Source organism: Lepisma saccharinum, chromosome 1 (assembly GCF_977018435.1).
Source record: "Lepisma saccharinum chromosome 1, izLepSacc3.1, whole genome shotgun sequence".
NCBI lineage: Eukaryota > Metazoa > Arthropoda > Insecta > Zygentoma > Lepismatidae > Lepisma > Lepisma saccharinum.
In genome coordinates, this window is record NC_139229.1 from 200366300 (window position 1) to 200379731 (window position 13432).

Genomic DNA, 13432 nt, shown 5'->3' on the forward strand with positions numbered 1-13432 from the left:
GACAGTCGCTAGAATCGGCTATTAAAATTACAGTTTTTATATTGTGTACTAACCTTGACTACAGAAGGTGTTGAAAATGATGTCCCTCTGCTGCAACATATTCCTGGCATCTCCGAAGGAAATTGACATTTACACGTGCAAGTTCGTCTACTGTAATTCTCCCGATTTTTCGTACAATACTCTCTTTTAACTCACGGATGGTGTGCGGATTGTCTTTGTATACTTTATTTTCCTATTTTTCTTTCCTCTTTTATTCAGAACTGACCCTGTTACTCTAAACATTTTTACGAGGTTTAATATAAGCGACTGTCGCGGACCCATTCACCGGGAAAGACAAGCGCCGATGCCGAGCCGCTTTCCGCCGAGTCTCGTACCAAATGTCAGGGAACGCTCTGTATTTTGCCGAATTTACTTTCCATCATGGAAATACTTTGGAAATGATCAGAATTCCATCGAATACTATGTTTACTTTTTCTTCGTACCAGGGAACTATTTCAAACAGATTCATACAGTGATCCACAAATAGACAAACTTTGTCAGATTTTTTCGTGTATTTTTCAAACATTATGCTTTTCAAGGAATACTGATTGTAGCCGCTTGTGCGTCATAACCGATGAGTCTTTGAGGAACAATGGACTGGCTAAGCGTGACAGTGCCAGTGACCTGGCTCCAGGTTCGATTCCTGCTGGAGGCACGTGACTCATTGGTTTCGATCCTATTTCAAGCTGTAGGTCTAGTCCCGATTTGCCTACCTGAGCATAAAGTGGATCTAAAGTGCATTTTGGAAAACTTGAAAGTGGTATGTTTTCCATCGAAGTTCATTCTCTATGTATGTATGTATGTGTGTGTGTGTGTATCAATCTTTTTTTGAAAAATATCCGGTTTCCTTGCATCATTTGTTCATAAACTCCTAATCTGCGAAGAATGGGCAAATTATCCAGGCATTCTCCAGAATCTAATGTTTACACTGATACATGATAGCTGTTTCCTAACTTCTGTCACTCTAACAAAAGATAACCTTTAATAATCAGTTTTCAATTTCCCAAGCGTTTACAAAATTAAACCCGATTTTCTTATGTTATTACTTAATTAACCCCTAATCTGTAAGTAAGTATTAATATATATACGGGAGATAGGGCCAAGGCCCTTCGAGGGCTATCAAGCCATGGGTTATTATATTTATATATATATATATAAACACACACACATATATATATATATATATTCACTGATACTTTATTTTCTAACTGTTGTCACTGTAACAAAAGTTACCTCTTTCTGATACATTTTCAAGGACAAAGGCAAGAAGCAAGCGGGGTGTGAAAGTTTGTTTGGGAGCTAACATCCAGGGCATTGGTTGCTACTGTAGGAATGTCAACATTTAGTCAGTAATTGGAAATCATTTGTTTCCAAGAGTAAAAAGACAGGGTGTCGTGTTAGTATAAGATGTTAGTAACGTCATGGGACTTACAAGTACGAATTCCCCTACATGTTTCGAACCTTCTGTACCTTTATTTACAAACCCAGGCCAGTACTTCACTCTTGTTACTTTTGTTAGCAATGTATAGAGAAGTGAAGTCCTTCCCTTCAATTTTTTATACTTGGTTGGAGTCCCCCTTGGTTTTTAAAGTTTTGCTATTTACCGTTGGTTTTTTGCCACTTTTTACTAATGGCGACGATGAAGATGAGTGATGATGATTCGCTGGCGAATTTTTGCATATTTTTTTTCCCTTGAGGAAAATTCAAATGCTTTCAACGAATTAATTCATTTGACTCGATTTGAAACACTTTGTGCATATTTGGGTTTGATGTTCATATTAATTGCATATATTAGAAGACTTGGCAGTTTCGTACCAGGTGTACATTTATTTCTACATCGTCGGAATGGGTACTCCTACTAAAATATAACCATACCACGTGATATAGTGTGAATTTCTCCCCATCTTGCAAGTGCAAGCGATTTCTAGTCCATTAGCAATACACTATATTCGAAAATCATGATGAATAAATGTTTATAGAATCCCATTCATTCCTTATGGAGAAAAAAATGCAACAACTTCAACTTTACTTCACATGACGGAAATCTTCAAACTGAACAGTTCATATGCCGGCCTCCGTGGCGGAGTGGTTAGCATGTCGTGCAACGACGCCAGGGGTCCCGGGTTCGAATTCCGGTCAGGGTGTTCTTTATGAGTGTATCTTCATTATATCATCACCCATTCACATCTTCGCGCTTAGCCAAAAGTGGCAAAACAGCGAAGTGAAATAAAATCAATCAACTCGCATTGTGAAAGGATAGTTGATTTATTATAGTATGCTTCTCTGCGCCATTGGAAGTTTCATACTTCCAAAATTCCAAGACAATAATAAAAATTATAATCCGCATTTTCTCCGATTCTTCACAACCATCTAACTACAACTTCCCAGGTCGCGGCGGAGAACGGAAGTGAGGGAGGGGCGAGGTGTCTGGTGAAATGACGAGAAACATGTTCCTTTCGGAGGAAAGAGTCCTGCATAGTCCAGAGTAAACACGTTGCCAGTTTTAATGAAATAAATTATCCACAAAATGTATATCGCCCTACGACGCTAGTAGTGTTGCCCACGGGACGAGACGGGACAGGCTTTTAAAAATTCGAGACGAGACGAGATTGACCATGTGTCATGAGACAAACGAATATTTTCGAAACGAGACAGCATTTCCACGAGACGAGACAGGCCAAAGTCTCGTCTCGTGGGCAACACTAGACGCTAGGGGTCCCGGTTTCGAATCCAGGCCTGGGCATTGATCTTTATGAGTGTCCATTCATCAATTTCATCATGTCATCACTCATCTCCATCTTCGCAAATTAGCCAAAATACAAAAAGCGAAGTAAAATAAAGCAAATCAAAATAAAAAACTTGGTACCAGGAAACGATTTCACACCCCGGTTGATACCGTGACCCACAAAGATATATGTGCACATTTTTTTTTTCACAACTTTTCTGGTATTTTACATAGTGCTTTTAAAGAAATAAAATGTACTCATGTTGGTACCCACAGTTTTGTTTTCCAAATTTCTCCTTCAACTTCATGTGTTTTACAGTGGACAGTGTAAATCTATTTATGAACAAACAAATGGACACATCTCTATGGGTTACAGCTACTCTATCGGTGAGCTTTTGGCACATACAAATCAGAACTTTTACCTAGTGTTTCTTCCCAAAGTGCACTGCGTGATGACGTCAAGTTGAATATCCATTGTGCTGCTATTGAGGCAAAGCGTGTCCTCTGCTTTCTTGGTTATCTCTTTTTAATTCGCTGTAAAACAAGCCGATTGATCAAAATAGGAAGCAGTTTGCCTACTATGCAGCTTGTTGTATTTTCGCTTCAATATAAGCAGGATATTTAGCCTTTAGCCTATTTGACCCAAAGTATCGTATGTTCACAATATTTACTTTTGTATCCTCACTCCACGTGACGTTTCACGCTCTTCATAATAGAATATGTAGTTATGGTATATGATAGAATGTTTCTTCATATTTCTGACTCATAACCTGGTGAATTCAAATCAAAAATCTAATGGTTAGTCCTAAATATACGTACTAAGCATATCTTCTTGCATATTTTCGCAGAACATTCTGACAAAGTTTCACAGTCGATATAGTAATCGCCTGATTTTATGTAAAGGATGTGCAAATTTCAATTTCCATGAAAATTGTCAATAAAGGTGAAGGTCTTTGAAATATCTTGAATAAACATGTGTGGGTTTCAAGTAAATTGCTACAGAGAAGTTTTGTTAGTACTATTAGTTTATGTATTCTGCGTAAAATTGCCATATTGTGTTGCCAAAAGTTTCAGTGTTCGTAAGAGAAAAAAGTATCTGTATATGTTTCGGTCACTTAAAACAGTTGTACATGTTGATTAGAACAGTTTTTTTTTGCTTCGAAAGAGAATAATAACTCACTTTCAAAGTTATTGTAAATTTTTCATAACAATGACGTATTGTATATCTGTCCATTTCAATAGATTTTTAGCATCACTTATGTTTTTTTTCATTTTCCTAATGTTCAACCTCAGCCATGATATTATTATACTTTCTAGTAATTACGTGTTGAATATGTTACACAGACAAATTATGTATGAATATTTGTGTGTGTGTGTGTTTGCGTGATTATCTGTGAAATTGAACGTAATTACTTACATCTTAATTTTTTTAACCTGACACATGGTTTAATTTTGCAGTAAATTGTGTTGTGACAAATAGTAGTTAATAATAATAATAGTAAATAATATAATATTTTGATCTATTTTCCGAAGGAAATATTATTGCGGAGACCTTCATGGTATAATGTACGTGAGCCCTAGATCATGCAATATGCACAAATCTCGATTTCTAGAACAAGAATATATGTGCCGTTCAAAATGTTCTGGTTATATGGTTATATACAGAAGAGGCGATTGGGTGCCAAAACTAGGAGGGAAGGACAATTTACTTTTTCTTGATAAATAAGAGGCCATAGTGCGGGGACAAAAAGTAGGGGGCAACTGCCCTCAACGCCTCCCTAATATAATAGCCGCCACTGGTATAATATATATATATACAAACACACAGAGGGTGGCCCAAAAGTCGCAATACATAGGAAAAATAAATATGTTGTGTTAAGAAACAACGTGTTTATATAATATGCTCTACGTCTTTATCACTGGTTTGCAATACGTTTCTCCCATTCTTGATGAACAACCAATAGAAATGAACACGTTAAAGAATAAATAAATATGGAAACTTAAAAGCATTTTTTTGCTATGTATTGCGACTTTTGGCCCACCCTGTATGTATGTATATAATGGTTGTACGCTCGCACACACATTTCTCTATCTCTCTCTCTCTCTCTCTCTCTCTCTCTCTCTCTCTCTCTCTCTCTGTGTGTGTGTGTGTGTGTGTGTGTGTGTGTGTGTGTGTGTGTGTAATCTTTTCTCATTTGGCGTTTTTTTTTACTTTTCGGATGCTCTTTATGGGTCACATTTTTAGATTGCGATTTTCAAATCAGCAATGTGGGAGAAAGCCAGGAAACTTATAATTCGGTAGAAAACGATAGTTTCCCGGTTGACTGAAGGGCAGGTTTTTGCGACTAGTCGGTATGGTATCTGACTGCCACGCGAGATACCCGGATTCGATTAAGGTTGGAATTTTTCCGGCCTTGTCCCCACTTAAAACGGCTCCGGTTTTCACCCAGCCTCAAATCAGTGGTTACCTGGAGGAAACCGTGGGAGGTGAAGACGGTCGGAGAGTGGTGCTGATAACATCACCTCCAAAGCGGTCGAGATCGAGAATATGTGGGGCCCTATACCCCACATCCACTAAATGTGCCTCCTCTGCACGGTCCTACATGCACGGGGAACTTTGCCTTGACTTCCAAAAGACGAGACCAACGGTGAGACGTGCTTCTCTAAAGACTGAAAACACTGAGACCTACTGTTCGACACTCTCGTCTCGTTGGATAGCTGGTCAATCAGAATGTGTGGCCTTCGAGAAATTAACCTAAACCAAAGTCGCGCTAGACCTCAGAACTCGAAGGGATTGGTACAAGTTTGTTACATCTCAATATTCAAAATTGTAATGACAGGGCCGAGAACAAGACAAACTTCGTAAAATCGAGACGAGACAGAGACCTACTGTTCGATAATGACCCCCGTTGGAGACTTTGGTAAACTGTAATGTAGGCTATGGTGTTTGAAAAATACCCAAAAACATAAATACATTATTATTTAATTTATCACATAAAAATGGGAGTAAAGTTAATTCATTTCCTTCCTCTGACGACCTAGGGCGCCCGAAGGATTTTTGTCTGCAGGAAGGTGAGGCATGTCTTCATCTTTAGTCATTAGGAAAATATATATTACCTATATTAATATTATTATTATTATTATTATTAGGGCTGAGCTGATAGCGATGCCGATGTATCGGTATCGGCCGATACCAGTGATATCGGTATCAGGAAGTATCGGTTGGAATTCTTCCACCGATATCAGCCGACACATTCCCGGCATTTTGGTCCTTCACGAGCTCCGCAAAAATGCCGCGCAACCCTTTCGTAGAGTCTAATTATCCTGGAAATTATGCAAAATTCAAACTTTCTTTTCACCAATTTTTGCACCAATTTTGCAAGATAAACTATATTTCTTTATCACATAATATATATATTTTAATATTCTGATGCAATTCTTGAATATTATAAAGCAAATTTCTTGGTAAATCGATACATATAATTGGAGAAGAATATTTACACACCAATATTGATCAATATTTTGAATAAATTTTAATTATTGCAATTTTCAAGTATCGGTATCGGTGGGTATCGGTGAGAGTATCAGCATCGGTATCGGTTCAAAGTGGTATCGGCTCAGCCCTAATTATTTTACAGATCATAAAATTGTAATTGAATTCATAATACTTTGGCATTGTTGACAAGTTCATATTTGAGTCCACTATCATTATAAAATAATGGAGTAAATAAAAACATATAGAGATCACTTTCTCTGCTCTCCTTCATGGTATCCCTGATGCATGAAGATACTGCAGAAAAAAAAAGTAATTGAAAATACCGTCGCGTGTATTGTCAATGTCAGTTTCCGACTTCCGTAAATGATTTCTGCACTTTCTAGATCCCGAAAACGAAAGTCTAGAAATGTCAATACAAATTCAAAATTTAAATTTCATGAACTTGTTCCAGATATCTCAGGGGGAGAAGTTCTCTCCCATCTCGTGGCTTCTTTCCAGACGCCACAGCAACTCTCATATTGCAAGAAAGTTGACCGAGGGTTTGGGTGTTCCTCGCTCCCATCAACAGTCATAAATTATATTGCCGCTAAGTGGACGAGGGAGGCAGCTGTGGACTTGGCCGAGCGCTCGCTCGGCCTCTTGTGCAGTGTTTCCAGCGAGTGTAAACCTCGGCGAGTCTCTAAATGTCCCCCTTGGCCTTAATCATCACGAGATGGAGTTAAAGGAGTTATGGTTGAAGTCTTGGGGGCTCGCTTCCAGTGTTGCCATGTTGACTTCGTAGTGTGTTGGTGACACGGTCATTACTGCCCTCTATTCTCGAGAACGTTTGAGAAAGACTTACAAAAGTGCTACTTAGCACACTGTGATGGCTGAATACTATCCTCTCACTGACGCTAATTCGTCTTTAGAAGGAAAAGGGAGTCAAGCGGTAAAAACATTCGCCAAGTTTATGCAGATCATCTCGAATGCAGTATTGGCCGATATGATGTAAGTTCTGTTAGTCTGTAAAAACATTTTTAAGTGCAGAATGAGGTTCAGTAGATTCAGCAGAAGTTTGAACCACGTGTGTCACCAGCAGTAAGTAGTTGGGAGACCGAAAGGTGTAATCACCTGAACACAGTATGACCTTTATATCAAAATTATTAGAATGCATGCTTCTGGTTAAGTATTTTTGTTTGTTGAATAAAAGGGGGGTAATAACAGCTACAGAAACCACATTTCTCTGGTGCCATTACTGCCTTCAATTTGTTACCGATAGATGTCACCCGCAGTTTGATATGTAATTATTTTTTATTTTCTGATGGTGAAGGTTCGGACTACACTATTACAAGCTTCAAGAAAAATGTGAAAAAAATTAACACTTTTCTGGGGTTAAGTGAAAGAGGAAAATGGGAGGGGTAGGTTCAAGAGATTCCCTAAATAAACTATGGTCTGCTGTGTGAATTTACAGTTGGTATGTCAGAGGGAATGTGCCGTATAAAGTGGGTTGTACATAAGAAAGTTAACTGAACTTTAACAGTTACAATATATTGGGCTCTTGATCGCACAATTATTGGGCCAAATAAGTATTAGTGTAGGCGAGCTTGCTTGTTTTATAAAAGGTCCCAGGCTCCGATTTCTACGGTTGGTCGTTTAGAATCCATACAACCAACGTTATCGATTATAGTATGGGCAAATTGTCCATCATAATGCCTTTTCTCCCTTTTTTAGCAATGCTACGTTAAAGAATAGAGAGAAAAGCGCCATTAACCTGAGAATAACCAGCCAGATTGCATCCCTTAAACGCAGGCGGGGAGGGGGAGTACATACATGTTCATGTTGTAAGCTTTAATGCGATGAGAAATGTCGTGAGAAAATTATTCATTTTAAAAGAGTTGAGTTTAAAGGCAGTCGGTGTTAATTTTTTCATACCACACATCCAATGATCTTTTCAACGAAGCCTTGGCCAATTGAAGAGGGATAAACATATCATAATCCCTTTCTACGGGCATAATCTTGTCCATTACGTTATAATAGAACTAAATATAGCACAGATAAGAGTTTCAACTGTGGCCATTTAAACAAAATTTAAATGTAACACCACGACTATGCCATTATGAGTCAATGCATGATGTACATGGGGTAAAAACTTTTCTTGGTGTGTACTTGAACTGGACCTCATCACCAATAATAATAATAATGAGAGGGATGCATTGTAGTTTAGATCATCACTAACTACAGAATATGATTCTGAACATAAGGAAGGCCGCCGCTTTAATATTGTCACGACTTGTAAAATAGTCTCGACAAAGTCTATAAATACAAGACATCTGTACGAATTCGACCGTCTATAAGCTTGAAGTACTACATGACAGTACGTGATCACCTTCCTTCAACTATACCAATGCCAAGTCATGCTTTCCCGAACGCTAACAAATCAAAGAAACAAACAGCAACAACAGTGTTAACACCCCCCACATGGCTATTATCGAACAATTTTTTAAAACTCATCCTGGCTCCACTGTGCGTCAAAGTAGATAAAATCGACAAACTCAGAAGTTTGTTTTGAATACTTGGCAACGTCGCAGGAACATCTCGCTGGCTGAAGCCGATTTCTGGTTTGCCTCTCCCCCCACACACAGTGATCTCAACTCACTCACCGTGGGTCTAAATGTGGGCGTTAACTTCCAAGCTACACTGGTTCCTTACCAAAACAAGGCTTTGAATTGCGGACAGGGATTTAAATATATTCCAAGATCTGTGTTGGAACGAAAAACTTGAAATGTGTAAAGTTATATACTGTACATACATCAAACTTTGTAAAAGAATGCATGCACAATGATGCTTGTGGAAATAAGGTTATATTTTCGCGTTACTTTTCCAAAGCTTATCTTTAGCCTTTAAAGTTAATTTACATTATAAAGAGAGGTACATATTATTACATAGAATGAATTATATTAAATTGAATTAGAATTAGAAATGACACGATGATACAAATGGATGAAAAAAATTGTTAGTAAAACAAGTAAGCACATAAAGAATACAAAGAGGGAAGCACTCAGGTGTAAAAATAAATGTCAGCGTAAGGGGCTACGAAGCTCATCGTCACAGATTTGAAGACTGGGCAAGACATGGATATGTAATTATGTTTGTCAGATCATTCATTTCATACGTTCACCAGTAGTCCTCGTGTTCAAGTAGTAGAAAATCGGCATAAAATAACCAAAGTAGAAATACACAGGCTTCTTCCGATTGTGATCCCAGTCGCATGCATGGGTTTCACCAAGGAAGGGGGGAGGGGGTAAGTGTCCCCGGTGAAAATAGATGTCAGCGTATTAAATATTTCAATGATATAATTTAATTTTAGTCACAGTAATGTTAGTTAATTATTATAAGGGGCTGATACAAACCATCAGTCTACGATAACTTCCAAGGCAGCAGTAATTTGAGGATGAAGCCTTGCTTGGCCCTCTACCTCCCCTGCGGACGTACATGGTCGCATGCAAAACGTTACCAAATAGGGTCACTAACTCATAAGATATTTCAGTGCATAGTTGTACTTATAACCATCATACAGTTGTAGGATAAATAGCACAGAAATAAACATCGCACAAACAATTTCAATCATCAGCTGACGTATTCTAAACAGTTTTTAATTTTTGTAGATGGCAACACTTCAGCAAGCTTACAAGTCGACACTCGGCGGAGGTGCTGCCACCACCGGATAACAATCAAAGCAGATAAGACTGACGCTCTCTGGCATCGTGCTGCTGGCTGCGACAATGTGTAACAAACATGGTAATCAATTTGTTCTACGGGATTACATAATACATGCAATCAAGAAACCAAACGTTTCGGGCCTTCTTCAGAGATGGCAGCACGCACTGTTCCATCCACAAAAGAACAGTAGCACGTATATAGCCATTCAAGTATTACAAATGAATCATAACTTAATAGGTAAGAAAAACTACAAAGAGAGGCAAAATATTAACATAGCCTTACAACAAGCTGTTACGAAGTCAAAGGAAATTCTCCATCACCGTTCCAACTTTCATATTTTGAATTTCTACTACAAAAGTATACACAGGTTTTTACTGTAACATGCATGAAGGCCTGAATCATTTGCTTCGACTAGGAACTAATTTTAGGATGATTGAACAGTGTTGATGGATTCGCAATACTAACCAAAGAAGGGGGGGGGGTGTAATTTATGAAATTATGCAAAACATGTCTCAATAAAGCATCTGAAGTGCGTTGTGAATGTTTTTTGTACGGATTTTGAAGGATTGAGTGAATGTGAATGCAATTTTGCAAACTTCATAGCGTGAAAGGGGGAATTGGTCATAATCAGAGAGCTCTTGTGGAACAGGGGATACAATTCTTCCTAAAAGCTGAGTATTGGTGGGAAAAAAGTGGCTATTCTTTGATATTTCATGATCACATGCAGGAATGTAATCACTAATACAAGATTGTTGTTAAGATAAGTGCTCGAAGTAAGGGGGATCGAGGGGGGGATGATATAGACCAACAATACTGATGTGTTTTTTTGGAAATTCAAGCATTCAGGTACTTGTGAACAACATCCTCGAATATTTTGAAATAACATGATTATATAATCATGAAAAAAATAATATTAAAATACTATTTATTGTAAGATCATATCAACAAGTTACTGCATGGAAGAAAGATTTTCAGCTGCGAAACTACGTATTTCGTCTATCTTCAGTACGTTTAACGTACTGGATCTACAAGCCACGACACGGTTTCAACCAAACAGGTTTACAAGAACATTTAGATCTCTGATAACTCCTATCTCATCAACAAATCTCAACTTTCCTTGTCCTACATGATGTCCAAACTGTTACAAAAACATTGCCTCAACGTATTTTGAAATACTAACCGAATGCCAATACTAAATGTAATTGTTTACGAAAAATCATCACCTAGCTATTCATGTATTCAGGAAAGCTTCGTTCTATTCCATCCACTCTCCCAAAACTGACATAGCACGCGTCGTCTCCCCCCCTTCACCCCACATCCCTGCTCTTTTTAAAAGGAAAGCGTGTGTGAGAGGGAAGCGTGGGTTGTTATCGATCTCTCAGTAAGCTTGCATCTGTCTCGTTTCTTGCTTGAATGTAGTTCCTGGTGCAAACAAAAGTACCGGCGGCGTTGTTACAATCCTGACAATGTTTTGTATTTGTGACTATTAGCACGTGAAGAATATTCTGATTTTGTTAATCATCAGACGAATATAGACTTGAAGAAATTAGTAATGTGCCTGCTACATAGCTGTTTCTGGTTTATATATTGTGATTAAATCAGTAATTTATTCACACACCCCATAACACTCTCCCGCAATTTCCCCAATACCCCACCTAAAATCTTTCACAAAGGCCCAATTTTTTGTCATTTTGGTTCTAAATATAACCTTACACCCCACCTAAATACGAACGAACACCTTCTCCGATGGAACAACCCATTCATTTACAAACCAATAGAAAGAGGATGAGAACGTGTTATCATGACTGCAATAAAGAGATGAAGAAAAAAGAACCACAAGTTTTTGTTTTTAAGAAAACAGGATTAAAGCTCTGATTACACAGTCAAATTAATTGGGCTCTGATCTACAGTGGAGTTTGAAGCATCGAAATGCATCCCTGCCAGGAATTCCTTGATTAGTGGCACCAGTGTGTGTGTGTGTGTGAACATACTCTGCAGCAAAAATGGCCCATTCTCTTGGCATTTATTTATACTAAAAAAATCTGGACAAACACAAGGGGTACACGATGATTTAATCACAACTGCTACTAATAATAATTATTATGAAAAAAATAATATTCACCTGTCATTCTGGACTGTCTAGCAGTGTTGCTCCCCGTCGATCCTCCCTGCTGTGACGTTGCTGGTCCATCGAGAAGCTCGCCTTCCGCCGAAGACGTCGAGCTGGGACTTGCCTCCTCTTCCTTCGGCGGTGACGCTTCGTCGGGAGTTGCCGGCTCGTGTCTCGCGGGTGTAGCAGCAGCCGTCGACAGATGCCGGAGTTCGTAGGCCCGTGGCACCGGGGTCTCTGTGGTCACCGCCGTGTACTTGAATCGCCCTCCCGGGATGTTGAGGGGTTGGTCGTTGACAAAATCGTATTCCCACTCCAACTTACTCTTCTCGGCTTGCTCTTCCAGCTTCTGCTTCACGATCTTACGATTCTCTTCTTGTTCTTCCTGGGTGACGCCGAACAGATTTCGCCTCACCCTCTCCCGTTCGCCACCTGGCGGCGAGTCGCGGAAGGTTCTTCGCATATCGGACATAAACTGCGGGTTGAGTACGCGGGCACTCATTTCCGATGACGAATTTGAAGCAACTGGCATCAAATGTTTATATTCTTTCCCTCAAAAAGCTTGAACGAACTAAAAATGACTTCTTCCCGCGATATGTTCACTGGTTTTTCCACAGGCACTCGCTTGTTTCAAAGGCACAGAGTCACAGCACCGCTATGGTTACATGCGAACACATAATGATCACACGTTTTTACACACGTCGCCGTTTCACAGACGCCATGCGCCACGAACACAACGCACGGAGAACAATCTTTGCTGTGTCTCGCCTACTCGAAGCTCCACGAACGACTATTTTTATCGCGCCAATGGCAACGGGGAGACACGTCATCGGCGGAATCCACCAATCGCAGGGGCGGTCTTGTATAGCGCCACAGTATCTGCCCAGAGCGGTTTACGGGAGAGACTTGTGCCAGGCAGAGGCTTCGGTTTCTCCCCCCCCCTCCACAGTAGTACCAACCGAGATACCATTTCCCTACTCGTATCTGGCGTTGTTTACAAATAGTGCACTAAACGCGCACAGGAAAGGTTTACAAGAGTTTGATTCCATGTGTTGCGTATTTGCAACGATGTATTTGACTGGCGTTACGAGGCTAGGTTACACCCTCCCAGATGGCAACCTCCGTCACCTTCCAACTCGGGTTCGATACCCGGAGGAGGCAAAATTGATTGGATACCACTTTAAACTGTAGGCTAAGTCATGGTTAAAACATAAAGTGGGCTTAAAAACAAACTTAATGCGTATAGGTTATTGTTACTTTCGCTCAAATTTACTTCTTCACCCACAGATCGGAAATCCACCCAATTTAGAAATGACGAGACCTTATAACATATCGCGATATTGAAAAAATATCGTCCAGGCGA

The 13432-nt window shown here is 39.4% G+C and overlaps 1 protein-coding gene across 2 annotated transcripts in view; it reads right to left on the minus strand.

The window, feature by feature from the left end:
- LOC145978240 (uncharacterized) overlaps positions 1-12846 on the minus strand; it is a 50114-nt gene extending 37268 nt beyond the window's left edge. For both annotated transcript variants that reach the window (XM_083110731.1, XM_083110723.1), the window contains exon 1: positions 12082-12846. In XM_083110731.1, coding sequence (XP_082966857.1) covers positions 12082-12601 — 520 coding nt within the window. In that variant the 5' untranslated portion in view covers positions 12602-12846. The remainder of the gene's footprint in view (positions 1-12081) is intronic.
- Positions 12847-13432: the final 586 nt, after the last annotated feature.